The sequence below is a fragment of the Lathyrus oleraceus genome, chromosome 4 (genome assembly GCF_024323335.1).
Source record: "Lathyrus oleraceus cultivar Zhongwan6 chromosome 4, CAAS_Psat_ZW6_1.0, whole genome shotgun sequence".
NCBI lineage: Eukaryota > Viridiplantae > Streptophyta > Magnoliopsida > Fabales > Fabaceae > Lathyrus > Lathyrus oleraceus.
This window is the reverse complement of record NC_066582.1, coordinates 45,202,312-45,222,378: the sequence shown is the minus strand read 5'-3', so window position 1 is coordinate 45,222,378 and position 20,067 is coordinate 45,202,312. Positions and strand designations below refer to the sequence as shown.

At 34.3% G+C, this 20,067-nt stretch overlaps 1 protein-coding gene across 3 annotated transcripts; it reads left to right on the top strand.

Moving 5' to 3' along the window:
- The first annotated feature begins 2,535 nt into the window (after window positions 1–2,535).
- LOC127138792 (kinesin-like protein KIN-12C) lies at window positions 2,536–14,010 on the top strand. 3 transcript variants are annotated; one of them, XM_051065323.1, is made up of 33 exons: window positions 2,536–3,109; window positions 3,190–3,345; window positions 3,702–3,785; window positions 3,886–4,005; window positions 4,111–4,224; window positions 4,314–4,406; window positions 4,521–4,681; window positions 4,755–4,829; window positions 4,964–5,051; window positions 5,145–5,203; window positions 5,291–5,354; window positions 5,447–5,512; window positions 5,601–5,762; window positions 5,933–6,037; window positions 6,137–6,372; window positions 6,458–6,527; window positions 6,636–6,689; window positions 6,783–6,841; window positions 7,268–7,334; window positions 7,662–9,378; window positions 9,507–9,580; window positions 9,661–10,950; window positions 11,040–11,147; window positions 11,291–11,451; window positions 11,701–11,788; window positions 11,890–11,964; window positions 12,118–12,357; window positions 12,661–12,759; window positions 12,849–12,923; window positions 13,007–13,065; window positions 13,291–13,402; window positions 13,493–13,600; window positions 13,699–14,010. In XM_051065323.1, the coding sequence occupies exons 1-33, from the start codon at window positions 2,645–2,647 to the stop codon at window positions 13,828–13,830; spliced, it is 6,636 nt and encodes a 2,211-aa protein (XP_050921280.1). In that variant the 5' UTR covers window positions 2,536–2,644; the 3' UTR covers window positions 13,831–14,010. The 3 variants fall into 3 exon arrangements, with proteins under 3 accessions (XP_050921280.1, XP_050921279.1, XP_050921281.1); XM_051065322.1 differs by having other exon boundaries at window positions 6,636–6,841; XM_051065324.1 differs by lacking the exons at window positions 2,536–3,109; window positions 3,190–3,345; window positions 3,702–3,785; ... (1 more) ...; window positions 4,111–4,224; window positions 4,314–4,406 and having other exon boundaries at window positions 4,536–4,681; window positions 4,759–4,829.
- Window positions 14,011–20,067: the final 6,057 nt, after the last annotated feature.

Below are 20,067 nucleotides of genomic sequence, written 5' to 3'. Positions count from 1 at the left end.
TACTATATTTGTTAAGGCTACTAGCAGTAAACTCAACAATGAGGAACCAAAGAAAATGCGTGTTGTAAATCATCCTAAAAGAGCTTATATTAGAAATAATTCTCATATCTATAAAAGGAATCACATTTTTAGACCTACATGCTCTTATTATAATAAAAAAGGACATACTATTAGAAATTCTAATTCAATATTTTAAAATGCAAGTTGTGTTCAACTTATGAGTGTTCGGCCTAATTGAAGTAGTAAGTCACTTGAGTAAGAGTTAGTTTTATTCAACCTAAAGTTATTGTGTCAAAACATATGTTTGAGTTTTCTATAAATAAACATATTATGGTGTAAAATCTAATTAATTTTATATAACAATTCCGCTAGAATAAAATTATCTCTTTAAAATACCATCTCTCTCCATTCTTTTTGAATCCTTAATTTTTAACCACCACCATCTCATAAACCAACAGTCCCCTTTTTAAGAAAAACATATTGATAAAAAAAAAATCTATTCATTACCTTGGTTCTTAACTCCATAACTTTACCCATAGGTTTGTAAAAGGATCAAACTAAAGAGATAAGAAGGAAATTCCCCAATTAAAAAGAAGACTAGATCTTAAGAATCAAGGTAAAAAATTAGGAGCGAGAAAAAGATGATATTTAATCTTTTATAATTAATAGTATATTCTCTCAAGTTAGTCAAATAAATTATTTATTAATTTTTAGATTTATTTTTATAATAAATAATTATTATTTTATCACCTATTTAAGTATGCTAAGGCCTAAAAATGTTTGTTTAACTTAATCGATCGATTTTTTCTGGATCAAATAATTTAATGATCAAAATTTTATCTTTTAAAGATGAATAAATGAGATATTAAAAATTCGAATCTACAAATTTATAAACAAATACTCATACACAACTATTAACTGCGCTGACATAACAAGATTAATATATTGATTTTATATTTGTTATAAGTTATTTTTTTTCTCTTTTTATTTTACAATAATTATCATAATTGATAATTTTATTAAATAAAAAAAAATAATATTTAATTATTATAAAAGAAGATTAACAATTTTGATAAAAAAATTATTGTAAAATATATTAAAATTAACAATTTTGATAAAGAAAAAAGTTGATCAATTTAATCGATTTCTTGTTGTAATTTTTAATATTGAACCATTCTTGTTAATGTTTGTTGTATTTTCCTTTACGTGCACTGTGCACATACATTGAAAAAGAGTAAGTAACTCTGTACTTTTTTAGGTACAAAGTAATTGTGTACTTCTACATGAGTATTTATCAAACGACGGTGGTTGATGGAAGACATCGGTGAGGGGGCCGCCACCTTACACTATCACCACTATTAATAAGAACTTAAATATATTTTAGTCCACATATACATTGTTTTTTATTTATTAAATAATTTTTAAGGAATAATTTAATTGATATATTTTTTTAAATAATCAATTTTTTCTATCAAAATAACCAGTTTTACAAGAAGATGCGTTAAATGAATTAGCACATCCCCTAAGCATGAAGAGGAGGTGCCAATAGCATTGACACATGCATTGGACTCCTCATGAGAAGACGTCAATGCTATTGGCGCATGCATTAGCCCTCATGAGGAGACGCCAATACTCCTGGTGCCTTAGTGCAATTTGTAGTGTGGAGCATCACATGCAAACGCCATAGGGATTGACGTCCACATTACAAATTACACTAAGACGCCATAAACATTGACGCCTCACGCCTCCTCATGAGGACCAATGCATGCGCCAATAGCATTGACGTCTCCTCTTCATGGTTGGGGATGCACTAATTCATCTGGCGCATCCTTTTGTAAAATTGATTATTTTGATTTTTTTTTTGAATTATTGGTTATTTCTGATTTTTTATTTGAAAAAACTAGTTATTTAAAAAAAAATAGTTTAATTGATATGCATTCATAATGTGTGATTTTTGAATTTTAAGGATGACAAAATAAGTCTGATTAGTTGGACATATCCATTTTGTTCGTACTTTAGAGGGATGATGGACAAGAGTTTAGGCCTCATCCTCTAATGTCCATCCCACCCCATTTTTTTTGGTTTTTGTGGGGCAGACTTAAATGAGGCGGATATTATAATAATTAGAAATAATCAAAGAGAAAATAAAAGATGTATATCATTCAATAAATGAGTATCCTATCATATTAAACTGCTAATTTGATAAATTGATAGGTAAATTATTTTTATATTGTCAATCAATGACAATCATATATCCCACTAAATCACTTATTAAATTTTAAATTATTTATATGATTTATCATTTTAAAATATTTTGATGGGATGGTTGTGTAGCATTTTATTACAAGTAACATTAAATTTTTTTAGGATGACATTAAACTCATAACTAAAAACCGTTGGCACCAACCAACATTTAGAATTTCGAAGGCTCCACAACAAAAAAATACTCCAAAAAAAAGTACGTTTGAAATTTAAAATCAGTTTGGGGTTGACGTTAATAATAATAATAAATGGTTGGGGGACCCAACTACAATTTATGAAAGTAGAATTTGAAATGAAGCGGGTCCTCCAATAGTCAATCTCATCCTGCAAATAACACTTCTATTTTCCTCTTCAAATCTTCGAAGACGAAGAAGCATCAACAATGAATCTAAATCACAGCACTATCCGCAGCAAAATGCCGAAGGAAACAACAACAACACCATCAACAACTACTTCTACTCGAAACACGAATCGAAGAACCACTCAAATGGAAGCAAACGAGAACGAATTTGAATCTCAAAACCCGATCAATTTTCCACCACCACGAACTCCTTTAAATTCCATACCCGATCCTTCTCAGTGCTACGAGCACGAATCTCATCGTCACGCTCGTTCTACTTCCGATAGGTCTGCGAGTGGAGTTTTGGTTCGGATCGGAAAACTGCATTCCGAACCTAGCTCAGCGCAGAGTACACCGGCGAGAAATTCTTCGAGAGTTTCGCTTGGTGGAGGAAACAGTAGAGTAAGCTTAGGAAAAGGAATGTTGAAAGGAAGTGAAATCGCAACGGAGGTTCAGCATTTTGAACTCGAACATGATCCTTCGTTTTGGACGGATCATAATGTGCAGGTATATTTTTGGAGATGCTTCTATCATATCACCGATAATTTGTGTGAAATTAGGTTTATGTAAATTTTGCTTGTGTTCAGGTGCTGATAAGGATTCGACCGTTGAGTACTATGGAGAAGTTTTCACAAGGAAGTGGAAGGTGCTTGAAACAGGAGAGTGCACAGACTTTGGTCTGGCTAGGTCATCCTGAAACAAGATTAACATTCGATCATATAGCGTGCGAAACGCTATCACAGGTCTCAAATTTCACTTAGGGTTAATGTTGCATGTAAATCATGTGATATGTTTTCTTTTTTGGAGTTGCTATTTTTAGCCAAATGGAAATAATCAAATCTTTTACTAGTTCAATTGTTTTCAATTTTGTAATAAAAAATTGTTGAAAAAACTTGGTAGCATCCTCAATTTTGGTGAAAGTTGTTCTGTTTTGGACACACATACACATGCAATTACATTCGATAAATTCAGTTTTTAAAATTATTAGTGGTGTTGACATGTGAGTGTTGTGTCCGGAGTCAGTTTCTGTGCTTCACAGGTAAAAAAAAATATGGTTTAGCTCAAACAATTGCTTATTTTGGTTGTGAAACTGGTGTAGGAAAATCTGTTCAGAGTTGCAGGAGTGCCCATGGTGGAGAATTGCTTGTCTGGTTACAACAGTTGTATGTTTGCTTATGGTCAGGTATATCACTGGGACGATTTCTTATCTTGCCTTGCTCTTTTGCTTTGACTTGTTGTGTATTGTGATGTTTGTTGCTGAAATTATGGCTGGTTTTCTGCAGACGGGCAGTGGAAAAACATATACCATGATGGGTGAGATAAAAGAAACACAAGGACGCCTTGCTGAAGATAGTGGGATAACACCAAGAGTTTTTGACTATTTATTTATGAGGATTAAAGCGGTGTGATACCTAGAATAATGTTTCCATGCTAATAGAATGTTCTTTTCAGTTTTATTTAATGCTGCTTCCAAGTCACCATTATTGCTATTTTTATCTTCTATGTAGGAAGAAGAGAACAGGAAGGATTGTAGATTAAAATACATTTGTAAATGTTCCTTTTTGGAAATATACAACGAACAAATAACTGATCTTCTAGAACCTTCATCAACAAATCTCCAAGTAATCCATGATTCCCTCTATCTATTTTGATTGCAATTGTTGTTATTGCTATGTGTAACAAAGTTTATAATTCAATATTCTCTCTGTAGCTCAGAGAAGATATGAAGAAGGGGGTATATGTTGACAACCTTACTGAACACGATGTGGTCACAGTCGATGACGTTCTGAAGCTTTTGTTACAGGTGGGGTTTTGTGGTCAAATATTTTGCATTTGAACTTGCCATTATGTTTTATATATCAGTGCTTGAAGCTTGATCATGTTTGGCATGATGTTATTGACCTAAAAAATATCACAGGGCACTGCAAATAGAAAGGTGGCTGCAACTCATATGAATGGTGAGAGCAGTCGATCTCACAGTGTTTTCACTTGTAATATTGAAAGCCAATGGGAGAAAGATTCTATGACTCACATTAGGTTTGCAAGGTTAAATTTGGTAGATCTGGCTGGCTCTGAAAGGTAACTACAATGAACATATTCTTTATATATTGCTGTTTTTTTTAAACACGTGTTAACTTGCACATTCATCTAGGCAGAAAAGCTCTGGAGCCGACAGTGAACGTCTGAAAGAAGCTGCAAATATAAATAAATCATTGTCAACTCTTGGGTAGCTAATTATCAAAGACCTATTTTTTAATTTACTTTCAATCAAATATGTTGCAGTTGAATGTTACTAAACACCAAATGAAGAATACATGATTATTAATGAGTGACTGTTATTTTGTTTTTCCATGTGCTTAGCTTGGTCATAATGACATTGGTCGACTTAGCCCATGGCAAGCCTAGACATGTTCCCTACAGAGATTCAAGGCTTACATTTCTTCTCCAGGTACAGTTCTACAAAATGTGATGAATGTTGCGTACCGTTTAGTGCATTATTCTATGTAGTAACATTACTTTACTGCCAAAAATGTATGTGCAGGATTCTCTAGGTGGGAACTCAAAAACAATGATCATTGCAAATGTCAGCCCATCCATTTGGTTTGTATAATTCATTGCTTGAAATTTTGACCTTCTTTACCATTCTTTGTTTCTTTTATCACTATATTGGTTATTCTTCCCATGCAGCTCTGCTAACGAAACACTAAGCACTCTGAAATTTGCCCAGCGAGCCAAGCTCATTCAAAACAATGTACTGGCCTATATAAATGCATACTACGTTTTAAACATTTTTTAATTGACATAATTTATGAATTAATTGATTTTTCCTCTAACTCTTCAAAGGCAAAAGTGAATGAAGATGCTTCTGGTGACATAAGTGCACTGCAGTGGCAAATCCAACAGCTGAAGGTATTGGAATAAGAGTTTCAAAATTATTGATGTTTTCACAATACATACTAAATCATAGGAATGACTTATATATGCTGAACTGGAGCAGGGTCAACTATCCTTTCTGACAAAGAATAAAGTTTTTCCACCACTGGTATCAAATTTGGAGCCAAATTCTGATAGTTGTAGGTTGAGTGAAGCATCAGAAGAACACGATTCTATGGGAGAAAGAACGACGGCAGATGGCAAGCTGCATACTCCAAACAAAGAGGTACGTCATATCTCAGTAATGGTGAGGGTCTTGTATTATGAGTCATGTGAGATTATCAGGGAACTTTATCCAATCATGAATTGTATAAGATTGTCAAGGGATTTTATCTAATAATTATAATGATCATCACGGTAAGCCTCACTAATAGTTTGAGCTGTTATATCTGGCAGATTAAACGCATGAAAGCTGCTTTGGTTGGAGCCTTGAGGAGAGAAAAAATGGCCGAGACTACAATCCAGAATTTAAACATTGAAATTGATCGCATGAAATGCTTGGTATGCATTGTTTTGGCTGAACAATAGGTTGGTCATGTGAGTAAGTTACAATATTTTCAATATCATGAGCTAATAATAGTTGTATCACATTCTCTGTAGGCTCAACAAAAGGAAGAAGACGCTCAACATACTTCAATTATGCTGAGCCACTGCGAGGAGAAAATTAAACAACTTGAATTGTTGGTAGATGGTCAACTGTCAGCTGAGAAGCATCTCATGGAGGAAAATAAGGCTTTAAGAGAGGAGTTTCGGTTTCATAAAGCGAAGATTGATAAAAATTCAGAGTCATCCAGATTTGCATTGGAGAATGATAGACTTTCACAACAACTACAAATGTAAGTTGCATTGTTCGTTAATATCTTAAATTCTAATAATTCCTTGGATGCCAATGACTCATTTTGCTTCAGTGCTAAATAACAGATTCCAAAACTTCTATGAGCATGGAGAACGGGAAAAATTGCTGACTGAACTTTCTGAATTGCGTGATCAGGTTGGCTATATTCCAGAATTTGCCCTACCCTATCCTTATAGATGAAACTCAAATCTCATGTAGCTGAGTGTGATTATGGATATTTGTTATTTTGTTTTTCTTGTGCAGCTCCTGGTCCATCTCCAAGAAAAATGTACTTTCTCCATGAAAAATGAAAATGAGGTCAACTTCTTTTTTTTTACTTGTTGTGTAATATTAGTTTTGCTTACCAAGATTTCCTATTTTCACTTGTTATATGCTCTTTGGATTTTTCAGGACATTGATGCCACACAGGAGTTAGAAGTTTGCCAGAATATGAATTCTAAATTGCTTAGGTAGACAGTTGGCATATATCATTGTTATAAATAATAAGATTAAATATGTTTTTAGTTTGAATAATTTCAAAAAATTTCGTTTTACTCCATGTAATTTTTTTTCCAACTTTTAGTCCCTATACAACTGTGTAATGGTGGTTATATAGCTAACCAAATCCTACGTCCGAGTTCCTTAACCTACACTCGATCATAACTAATTCTATGCAGTACAACAAAGCATTTATTTTATTGGTATGTGAACAACTTAGCATGCGACTGATTGGGAATTTAAAATCCTATTTTTTTCTTTATTTTCCTTTGCCATATCAAGATTATGGGACTATGGGTTGTGGTTATAGGATACTATTATTGCACTCCCAAAAACTATACTGTAGTAGACTGGTGACAAATTTCTTCCTTTCTTTTCTCCGTGTTTTTTTTTTACAGAGAAGCAGGTAAATTACAGACAGAACTTGGAAAGTATTTGAACTACAATAAAGTGAAATCTAATTCTGTAAGTATTAAGACCGCTGTCTCTGTGAACGCATTGCTAGCATTTGTTCTGTAATGTTTGATCCATGTTAGTATGACTGAAAGCTAACGTAATTTTTGATTTCGTTGTTTGAAATAAAAGTTGGGAAGAAAATAAAAAAAGTTTATTGAAAATGTATGCAAATATAATTAGATATATCCACCTTCTGAACAATTTATGGATCTGTATTCAAAATATATTTAATGGATCAACATGTACATTTGTGTGCTTCCTTGTTTTCTAATCTTTTTCTTATGGTTGCTTCCTTGTTTTATGATTAAGTTTATCATAATCAGTTTAAATTTTCAGGTTGAGACAATATCTGTGGGAAGTAATTCTGGAGATGAGATGCCATCCTCTACATGGGAATATAAAAACAACAAAGAGTTAGAAGTCAAATTGGAGAGAATGAGCAATGATCTGAAAGAAGTGAGGTTACTTAATGACCAACATCAAGAGAAATTGGCATTACAGTTATCTCAAAAACAACAGATGGAAAGAGTCTGTCAAGAGGTTGAGACGGAGACAACTAGCACAATTCTTCATTTGCAGGAAGAGGTTGCCAGTCTTCAATCAGAGTTTGAAGGGAGGCTATGCTCCATTGATCAAGAAAATGCAGAGCTAAGAAATGTGGTTGCAGCAAAGGAAGAGGAAATAAAGTCACTTTGTTTGGACTGGGAAAAGGCAGTCTTGGAACTGACAACCTTCCTTCTTGAAGGCTCCAGATCCCTCAAAGATGCTTGTGGCCAAGTTCAAAACATCTCTTCTTCATTTCCAAAGGTCAATACTTGGATTAGTGAACATGTTGGCATGGCTGTCAAAAAGTATATTGAGAAGGAGGAAATAATTCATCAACTGCAAAGTAACTTGGAGGATGCACGGAAGATGATAATGGAAATGGAGCTGAAAATATGTTCCTTAAAGGAAGCAACTCTAACCTTAAGTGCATTTGAACATTTAGACAATGAAAATGGTATTGAAGAGGCAATTCAATTAAGAGTTATGCTAAATGAGAAGACCAATATGATAAGGACTCTAGAAAGTGAAATAAAATATAAAAACGATCAACTTTGTAGAGCAACTAAACAAGTTGATGCTGCATTCCTTGTAGCAAAATGGCTTTCTGATAGGTTCTATGCAGCTCACATGAATAATGAGGCTGAAGACTTTTCCATCCCTAATCTAGATATGCAAGGCAGATTAGGAAGTTGTACTACTTCTGAGAATCTTGATGTTGGATATAATGTGGTTCTAAATCATCTTATGGGTCAAGTTGAGTTAACAAAACTAGAAGTGTTGGAGATGGAGAATACTATAAAAACCAGTTTTGTAGATATGGAAATGCAGACGGCAGGTTTCCAAACTGATGTCCTGAGTCTTTTTTCTGCTTATAAGGATTTAATTCAAGATACAGTTAAAGAAACAAAGGATATGAGGGGAGAAATAAGGGATTTAAAGATGCATCGGATAAGTTTTGGTGGACATACAGTTGACTCCTTGATATCTAATACAAACAACTGTCAAGTGCTTGCAAATCAGCAATACACCCTGAATCAGATAAAAGAACAGCTTGTTGCAATGAATAGCAGATTGAATATCATAGAGAATTGTATTAGCAATGATGTAGATGTGTCCGGGTTTAAATTGGCAGATGAAGATTTCATAGATGCTGATGAATTGAGCACTGATAGTTCTTCACTCTCCGCTTTTTCAACTGAAACTGAGAGTGTTGCTTCTGGAAGCAAGTTACAAGGATTCACAAGTAATAATGACTTTAAGTTAACTGGAGAAATAACTGAAGAAAAGGTGCCCCTAAATTCTGAAAGAGGCATAATAATTCAATCAGATGATGCATGCAGTTTATCACATACAGCAGAGTTCATGAGAAGGCCACTCTATAACGAAACAGAAAGGTCCTGTCTGAGGAGAGAATTAAATGCCACATATGTTGATTTCCAAAGACTCTATTATAGTTTGTCCGCACTCCTGAAACATATGGATGATGGATCCTCTTCTTACCCGAAAGGTATTGTTTTGTTACTACTACTTCCCTGTTTCCATCCATAAATAGTATCTTGAAATGCCACAGCCATTTATATTTAGTCATCTGAAATGTAATGCAAAAGTCTAAAATCATGTAATGATAAATGACAGATCTGGAAAAGGTGGCTCCATCTTCATGGGCGAGGGTGCAGAAAGATGAATCTGGCTATGAGAGCGACACAGAGGTAAGCACAATCATCATGGTTTTTACTGGTCTGGAATATAATCATGCCTCATGTTCTTTAATTCTATGCCTATGATTCAGGTGTTTGATTATAGTGATGTTAAACCTGATGAGCGCTTCTTAAACAAATTTATGGAAGCTCATGCAGCTGTGAAGGAAGCAGATCTTACACTACATGCTTTGACACAGGCATTTGAAGATTCGAAACAGTTAACTTCCATGTGGAAGCAGGCTTGTGAAAACTTGACGATCAATAGGGCAAGCCTGGTAGAAGAGATTCAAAAACTCAAATTTTCAACAAACCAAACAGAGGAAGAGAATCAATTACTGAAGGAGCACCTAAATTTCAGCTTGATAGAGATGACAAATTCAATTTCCACGCTAGAAGAGTGTTTTTTGCAAATGCAAACTGATGTGGAGAAGAAATTCATGGTAATATATTCTGACGTTCTTCTGATGGGGCAGGAGATACTATGCTTTATGAACAGCCTAAGATCATCAGTAGAAGATATTTGCTCTAAGATTGTGGATGGAGGTTTTGTATCTTTTGCTTCGTACAGTTGCTGTTTAACAGAGCTTGTCAGTAAATTTATTGGCTTTAGTGTAAACCATGAGTTGCGATCAGCCAGACAAGGGGAGTCACATAAGTTGCCAAAAACTGCAGAATCTGTCCCTACTACATTTAATGAGGATATAGGGAAAATAGATCACCATATGTTAGTCCAAAATGTGCAGGAGGAACCGGACTCACCCGATGTTAAAGTATTAAGTGAAAATATGACTCTAAAAAAGGACTTAGAGAGGAAGCAAGAGTTACTAGAGGGCTTACTTTTTGACTTTAGGTTGTTGCAGGAATCGGCTTCTAACAGTAAGGAAATTAAGGACCAGACTGAGCAGTTAATAATTTCTCTAAGCCAAGCTCGGTATGAGCTAGAGATTAAATCAAGTCAGCTTGATAATATACTGATTCAAAACAGAAAACTTGAAGCTTCTCTTGCTGACACTGAAAAGGTCTTAACTAGATCAAATTATGACCTTGAGCTTGCTAAAGAATCAATTGAGAAATTTGCTGATCAAAATGAGGAGTTAAGGAATCTCTTAAAAGAATTATATGCTAACAAAACTGAAACTGAAGGGCAATTGGATGAGCATAAAGAGGTGATCAAAGGCTTGGAAAAAGAAATTGCTAACTTGTCAGCTTCGCTGGAAAACCAATCACTTTCCTTGTTTCAAAGCATCGAGGATGAACTAAATCAGGTGATGATGGAGAGAGATCAACTTCATCAAGAAGTCTGTGTCTTGAATGACAAGCTTGAGATGGCTTATTCCTTGGTGGATGAAAAGGAAGCTATTGCCATAGAAGCTCGTCAGGTATCTTTATGCTGATTATTGTGATTATTTCTTGATTCAAATTATTAATGTTGGAACAATCTTTTATGGAATTGAAATCTCATTCATAGGAGTCGGAGTCTAGTAAGCTCTTTGCCGAACAAAAAGAAGAGGAAGTCAAGATTTTGGAACATTCTGTTGAGGAACTTGAGTCTACCATAAATGTTTTGGAGAAAAAGGTTAGTTGAAGTTGGGAAATATTGTTAACGTTCCATGTCAGTTTTAATACCATGCAGGCTTGTTTTTTGAAATGGTTCAGAATGTTAATCAAACTAATCTTTTATGTATTTACTTTTTACTTACTATATTGCATTGTCCTTAGGTGAATGAAATGAATGAGGAGGTAGAAAGACACCGTTCAATTAGTGATTCACTAAAAGAGGAACTCCAAGCTTTTAAAGAGAGATTATTGTTAGTTGAGAATTTACACCAAAACTCAGATTCAGAAAGCATGAGTGTTCAAAATGGAGAGAAGATGTCTAGGTTGGAGCTGCCACCCTTTCCTTGATTTGTAATATCGTTTAATCTTAACCAAATTGAAATGTTGACATTGAAACAATTTAACTTTGATGAAAACATGATAAGTCAAATAACGCCGAGATTCAAAAGTGCAAATAATTTGTACACTACAAGTTTGTCAAAAATATTTTTTTATGTATATTACTGGTTTCTATTTTACTGTTATCGCATGGATTTCTCCATCGTCAATCATATAAAAAAACCCTGATGCAGGCAACTACCCAGTAAAGTACTGGAACATAATGATGCATTGATTCAAATAAAGCTTCTTGAAAAGGAAAATGCGGAGAAAGATTGGGAGGTATTCTTCTTGATTTGAAAGAAATATCTTTAAAAATCAATTAAATTGTACTATATTGTTTTTTTTTTTGGAAATCTAACATTTTGTATATACTTTTTAAGATTAAGAAATGCAAAGAGTACATCTCTGAAATTGTATTGCATGCTGAGGCCCAAACATTGCAGTACCAACAGAAGGTACACTCCATATAAGTTCAGCTTTTATCTAGTGGTTTTCCCATTATATTCTAAGATCAAGTTTGATTAACAATTTACATATGTAAAACCATAAGTTTGTATCCTGTTACTCTTACATTTCCATGTCTTTTGCTTCCCTATCCTTCTCTTTAGTACAAGGGCTTGGAGTCAATGTTCCGTGAAGTGAAAACAGATATGCCATATTCAACATCCATGGTACCAACATCAGAGAAAATTGAGAAAACCTCAACAAGGACTAGAGGTTCTAGCTCACCATTCAGATGCATTTCAAATCTTGTTCAGCAGATGAATCAGGAGAAAGACCAAGAACTATCAGTGGCAAGGCTCCGTGTGGAAGAACTAGAGGCACTTGCAGCTAGCCGACAAAAGGAGGTCTTTAATATTTTTTAGTTTCTGTTTCACGTGTAGAACTGAATATGTTAGGGAGAGTATGCATCTTATCATTTTTGAAAAAACATCGGTGTCATTTTCATACGATGGTTAGAAGGATTTTAGTTGATATAAATCAAAAGAAAAGAATAAAATATGAAAATGATGGCCTCAAGAATCTACAATCTCATTAGGTTCTATCTATTATAAGGTGTCGGAATAACAGAACTACTTTTCATATAGATTCTATCTATAATAGTGCTGAGAATAATCATCCCGATAATTATTAAACATATATTGGATCAGGTTTGCATGCTACAAACAAGGCTGGCTGCTACTGAAAGCATGACTCATGATGTCATTCGGGACCTTCTTGGTGTAAAATTGGACATTACCAATTATGCAGTAAGTTTCAGATTTAGTTTTTTATATTGTGAAACTTAATTGGTTGCAATTTCTCATTGCCTTGCATTTTTGCTTCCGGTGTATTCCAGAATTTGATAGATCAAAACCAAATCGTGAAATTAGTGGAGGAAGCTCATCAACAAAGAGAAGAGTTCTCTGCAAAGGTAATGTTCTCTCTATGCTAAAATTATGGTTTGCTGTAAACTTCATTACGTGTTTATCTGAATTGTCATTTCTTTCTCATTAGGAAAAAGAGAATTTAAACCTTAGACGATATATTAATGGTCTCATTGAAGAAAGAGAGAGGTTAGTATGCTTCTTAACCATGTGTAAACTGATCTGTTATCTATGCTTGATTATACTTTTTAATCAATTTTCTTAATTTATAAGTTCTTTAACATACTTTAACATACTGTAATGTGCACACTCCACAATTAATTCAAGTTTGTATTAAACTGATTGCGTGATCTTTAAAAAGTTGTAGCCCATTTGCATATCCATTGATCTAACTGTATTTACTTTGTGACTCAGCTGCATATCGGACCTAAAAACTAAAGAGTCAGATATGCTTGCCTCTCAAATAGCAGTGCAACAACTCCGAGAGCGAGATCAGCTTCTTTCTGCACAAAATGAAATGTTGAAAGTAGGATTGTGATCCAATTTACCACATCAGAATTTAAAATTTTCTGTTTAGTATTTATATATATTTATTTTATTTCTGTGATTATTGTAGAGGGACAAGACCAATCTCCTGAGGAAAATTGCAGAATTAGACGACACTGTTAAAACACTAGTTAGTACAGGAAATTCTCAACATGTTCCACAATCCTCAAAGACTAAGGTCTACTTACATTTTCTATTTTTGACAGGGTCTACTTTTATCATTTTACAATGAAACTTCCCTTCTAAGTTATGGGCACTTTATTTTGTGGATTATAGGATAAAGGAGCTCAAAATCTGGGCAACGTCAGATTTACCAACAGGTTGTCACAATCTGAAAGACTTCTTGCTCGTGTTAACGAAGAGCTTACTCAGTACCGCAAATCTTCCGGTGATAATTTGCACAACTAAACAACCACAGTTCTTGGAGCCTGATCCAACATGTTTTAATGTAAACTGTACAGATTCTGTCCATCTGTATAAATGATATCTCATTGTATGACCCTTGACAAGTTGAAAAAGATGTAAAAAATATTGTCACTCATCATATAGAATCTAGTGTGGTGTTTTTGGGTAGAATTGCCCACTCTATCAACTATGTCTAGGAAAGTTATTCTACAAAAGGAGCTTTGGCATGAAGCTTTCTCCCAAGGAAAAAGGAAAGGAAAAAACGATTTTTGAGTAACGACCTATTTTGATCTTCACAAAAAATACTTGGACAAAATAGTTTAGATTGTCTTTAATTGGACAAAATAATTTAGATTGTCTTTTGAATTTTGTGGAATCACTAAGTTTAGTTTTGAAGTTATAATTGTTGGTGATACAATTATCGGATTTGATGGTACCGTAGTCATGAAAATTGTGTTTTGTTGGTTCTATTTTCATGGTATCATAATATTTTGAATATTGAATTGTAATTATCGGTATAATGTCTTATAAATTTAATGATTTTATAGTATTTTGATAATACTATACATTTAAATTTGTCTGTATTAATCAAAATTAAAAGTTTGATATTGTTAGCTTTAAAAAAATTTTTTTACATGACAATTAGGCATGACAACGATGTGGTTGGAGATGGTTTTTAACTCCTCAAACTTAAATCCAAATCTTCGTTTCCTACTCCAAATTCATCGGGGATATAGACTTAATATCTAAACTTGTCCCAAACGGATTCGGGTTGGATTTGAGTATCTTTGTCCTGCCACGATCCATTTAGTGAAACCAATTTTTTTAATAAAAATATTTATTTATTTCAAAATCAAATTACATTTCAAATAATAAAATAAAACAATTTCAAAAAATTTCATGTATACATTTTAAATGATAAATACAAATCAAAATATTAAAACATTAACCAAATATTTAATATTCTAAATTATCAAAATTAAATAATAAAATATATGGGACAAATTCAAGAATTGATTCAGAGTGGGTACTAATGATCCCATTATCCGAATCCAGATCCACTCAAAGAGGAATTTTTCTATCATATTCGAGATGAATTCGGATAGATATTGCAACGCCCCAAACTTCTTTCGGGATTATCGACTAACTCTACAAACCAACACGAGTCTTTTCCGCATGATTTGTCCTCACCCACACACTTTCCGGGAAACTTCCCATAAGGTCACCCATCTAAATACTACTCCAAATCAAGCACGCTTAACTATGAAGTTCTTATCTGTTATGCTACCGAAAAGAACTCCATAGTCAAACGTGCTTGACTTGGAATAGTATTTGGATGAGTGACCTTCTGGGAAGTTTTTCGGAAAGTGTGTGAGTGAGGACAAAGTAGTCTGAAAAGACCCGTGTTGGTTTGTAAGGTTAATCGATAATCCCGGAAGCAGTTTGGGGTGTTACATGTACCCGCGGATACAAATTATATTGTCATTGCCTAATCGAAAGTATATATATAATTCAAATTCATTTATATTTGAGTTTAATTTAGCCTGCAGTTGAATTTGCTTTAGATGAGGATATAAATCTGATTTTAATTTGTAATAAGAAATTACTTTCATAACTGAATTTTGAAGATTTTGTTAGAAAAGTAAGTTACAACTTTTTTCTCTTCCCTCTCTTCCATCTTCCGTCATCTTCGTCTTCTTCCTTTTGGGCACCAACAAATGATATATAAAGCCCCAGTTCAAATCCACAGGAAAAACCAAGGGAAACACGAGTGAACGTGAGACGTGTGTGATTGATTTAGATTATGAAATTCACAGTGAATTGAAGTTCAAAATTGTAACAAAATCACATTTCTTGATTCGAAGGGATTGGGAAACACTAGTGTTTGGTGAGATGTGAGTGAATTCCTGCACAAGATCGAAGATGAACGGTGGAAACAATAGCTTGAACACGAAGCTTTCAGTATTTGATGGAAATAGTTGGGATCAATGAATGCTTTAGATGTGTGTGTTGTTTGGTGTTTAAGATGTTCTTGATCCCGTCAATGATTGTTATGTAGCGGTTGCAGCAGATGCAACTGAAGCATAAAGGAACACACATATAGAGTTGAGGAAGAAGGATTAGAAAACTTTGTTATATATCCATCAGTATGTGGATGTGAATGTGTTTGAGAAGATTGCTGATTCGGTGACGACGAAGGCTGCGTGAGACATATTGGTACGTTGTTATGGAGGTGATGCATCAATGAAAAAGGTGAAACTTTAGTCTCTAGTATGAGAATCTTAACATGAACAACAATGAAAAGTTACCCGATTACATCTCCAGAGTGATTCAAATCACAAATGAGATGAAATCTTGTGGAAAGACTCTCTCTGAAAAAGTGATCATTGAAAATGTACTAAGATCATTTACTCCTCAGTTTGATTACATTATTGTGGCAATTGAACATTCTATGGATCTGAGTATCATGAGAATTAAAGAGTTACAAAGCAATCTAGAGGCACAAGAGTTGTGTCTGACTCAGAGAACCTCTGAAAAAGAGGTAAATGAGGCTCTGAAGATGCCTTCTAGTTAGGGGTGGCAAAACGGATTATGACCCCCCGGGCCGGCCCACACACCTGCCACAAAATGGCGAGTTGGGTTGGGATTTTGTGCCCGCCAACCCGCTCAGTCTGCCCCACTTTAAGCTTACCCCACCTTAAGCCTGCCAAAAAAAAAGGGACGGGTTAGCCCGCCAACCTAGTTATCAAACACTCAAAATATAATTTTTATATATTTATTAGTGAATATATGCAATATTTTTTAGTGATACCTGTTGATGATTCTATTTTATATATTTATTAGTGGATATATGCAATATTGTTTTAAGTAAATTTTGTTAAAAAGATGCTTTATAAAAAAATATTTAAAAAATAAGCGAAAAATCTAATTGAAATGTAAAAATAAGCATATTAATCTATTAAAAAATTAAAAATAAAAAAAATAAAAAAATAGGTGGGTAAGCCCGCCGCCCGCCAACTCGCCACCTTGGCGGAGCGAACTAGATTTTTAAGTCCAACTTCATTTGTCAGGCTTGCCCGCCCCGCCACTTTTTTTGGCGGGCTTAAGGTGCGGCGGGACGGGCGACCCGTTTTGTCACCCCTACTTCTAGTAAGAAAAATCAGAAACAGTCTTGGTTAGAGGCCAAGAAGAGACATGGTACTGGTTATCAGAAGTCAGAAGTCTTCAACTCTGATGAGAAGAAACATCATAAGGAAAATGAGAAGTTTGACAATAAGAAGGTTCAATGTTACTATTGTAAGAAGTTTGACCATTTTGTTGTTGATTGTTGCTCAAACAAAAAAAGGAAACCAGAAGAAGCAGACATATCCAGAGCACAATGGTCTTAAGCATGAGGTTACTGCTCCATACACTCCTCAACATAATGGTCTTGTTGAAAGAAGAAACGTAACTTTTCTTGATATGGAAAGGAGCATGCCGAAGGAGAAGAAGCTACCTTACACCTTGTGGGGAGAAGCTGCTGCCACCGTAATATATGTCCTTAATAGATGTCCAACTAAGAAGCTAAAGGAAATAGTTCCTTATGAGAAGTGGACTGGAGATAAGAAAAGTGTGAGCCATTTGAGGGTGTTTGGTTCTGATTGTTATAAACATGTTCTAGATGCTAAGTGAAGGAAGTTGGATGAAAGAATCAGAGTCATGTTGCTTGTAGCGTACCATAATACAAGTGCTTATAAACTCTACTATCCCGTCACTAACAAAGTTGAATTTAGTAGAGATGTCATTGTGAAAGAATCATAAGCGTGGGATTGGAACAAGTCGCATTCCAACTCTGGTGCAGGGTTAACACCTGAGTAAACTTCTGAAGATATTTTAGACTCAGAAGAAGAACCTGTCTCTGAAGGAGATTTTGAGTTTGAAGATGAGTCAGAGTCTGAAAATGACTCTGAGGTTGAAAAAGAGTCTGAAGGTGAATCTGATATCGATCCAGATTCTGATGATGATTTAGAATATGGTGGTAATTATGCCTTTGAAGGTGGATCGACCTCTGAAGGTAGTCCAACATTTGATATTGGTCCAACATCTGAAGAAGATTCTGAATAAGTTCATATACCACAAAGAATCAGACAGTATAGAAGAAGCTCTCAAGAAGAAAGTATGGTTGTAAACCATGAAAGAAGAACTGGAGGCTATAGAAAGAAACAAGACTTCAAAGTTAACAGAGCTTCCAAAGAACAAGAAATCCATCAGTACAAGATGGATTTACAAGGTGAAACTAAATCCAGATGGAACAATTGACAAACACAAAGAAAAGTTATTATCTAGAGGATTTCTACAGAAATCTGGACTAGAATACTTTGAGGTGTTTGCTCCTACAACTAGACATGAAACAATCAGACATGTGATTGCTATAGCTGCTGACAGAAATTGGCCTCTGATGGATTTAGATGTGAAATATGCATTTCTGAATGGTCCTTTACAAGAGGAAGTTTATGTATCACAACCTACTGGATTTGTGAAAAAGAATCAAGAAGGGTGGTGTACAAGTTGCAGAAAGCCTTGTATGGACTTAAATAAGCTCATAGAGTCTGGAATCTGAAAATTGATTCATTTTTCAAGCTTCAAGGATTCAAAGAATGTGAGATGGAGTATGGTGTTTATGTTCAACATACACCTGATATCAATATGATTTCGGTAACAGGGAGGTGTTCATATGAGATAGCTAAGTTGAAGAAGGTGATGATGAATGAGTTTGAGATGACTGATATGGGAAATATGACATATTTTTTATGGACGATGATTATGTACTCTGATAAGGGTATCATCTTACATCAGCTGTAGTCTAAACTTGAGCTTCTGAAGAGATTTGAGCTGATGAATTGCAAATCTACAATCACACCTGCTGAGACAAATCCCAAGTTGGATTCTGATTTGAGGGTTATGATGTAAATGCTATACTTATTAAATAGTTGGTAGGCTCATTGAGATATCTCTGCAATAGCAGACCTGATATTTTTTATGCAGTTGGAATAGTGAGTAGGTTTATGAACAAATCAAAGTTGTCACATTATCAAGCTATTGTCAAGATACTGAGGTATGTTAAGGGGACTCTGAAGTATTCAGTTTTGTTCCCTTCTGGTGCTGAATATGATTTAGAGCTGATATGTTTTTCAAACTCTGATTGATATTGAGACAGAGTTGACAAAAGAAGTACTTCTTTATATTTCTTTAAATATATGAGAGGTCTTATTTTTTGGTGATCTAAGAAGAAACTAGTGGTTGCATTGTCAATCTTTGAACTTGAGTACATTGCAGGTGCTTTGTCTGTTTGTCAAGCTGTTTGGATTCTGAACTTACTGCATGATCTGAAGATCAAGGTGATCAAGCCAGTGAAGTTGATGATTGACAACAAATCAGCTATAAGCCTCACCAAGAATCCAGTGTTGCATGGAAGAAGCAAACACATTGACACGAAGTTCCGTTTTCTGAGAAACCAAGTTCAGAATGGGGTGCTTAAAGTTGTGGATTGTAGCACTCAGAAACAGTTGGCAGATGTACTAAATAAGGCTATCAAGACTGAACACTTTATCCACTTGAAGGATGAAGTTGGTGATGTAGATCTTGAGTAGTTGAATATGAATTAAGGGATGTTGTTAGATATAATTTAGATTCATTTTCATTTGAGTTTAATTTAACTTGTATTTGAATTTGCTTTAGATTCTGATTAGTATATAAACTTGACGTGGTTTTAGTTTGTAATAAGAAATTACTTTCATAATTGAATATTGAAGATTCTATTAGCAAAATTGGTTACAACTTTTCTCTCTTCTCTCTCTTCCATCTAAATCATCTTCATCTTTTTCTTTTTATGCACCCAAAAAAAAAAAACAGAAAGTAATATTCCAGTTGTTTATTTTAAAATTGTATCGGATCAAATAATCCCAAAAATATGATGTATGAACCTAAATAACCCTTATTTTCATATATAATACAAGTGACAATAAGTAGGACAACTAAAGTGAAAGTTTAGGGTTAAAAGTTAGAGAAAGAAAGAGTTAAAAGAAAAAATGAGTAAAAATACTAACATGGCCCGACCTGATTTATTTCTATAAGAAAGGAAAACACAAACCAATTCTACTAAGATGGTGATTTTAACATGCTAATGTATGACTATCCAAGTTGACAAGGAAAGGTATTGAGAAAAACTCAAATTCAAAGGGCTCAGAAAGCTAAAAAAGA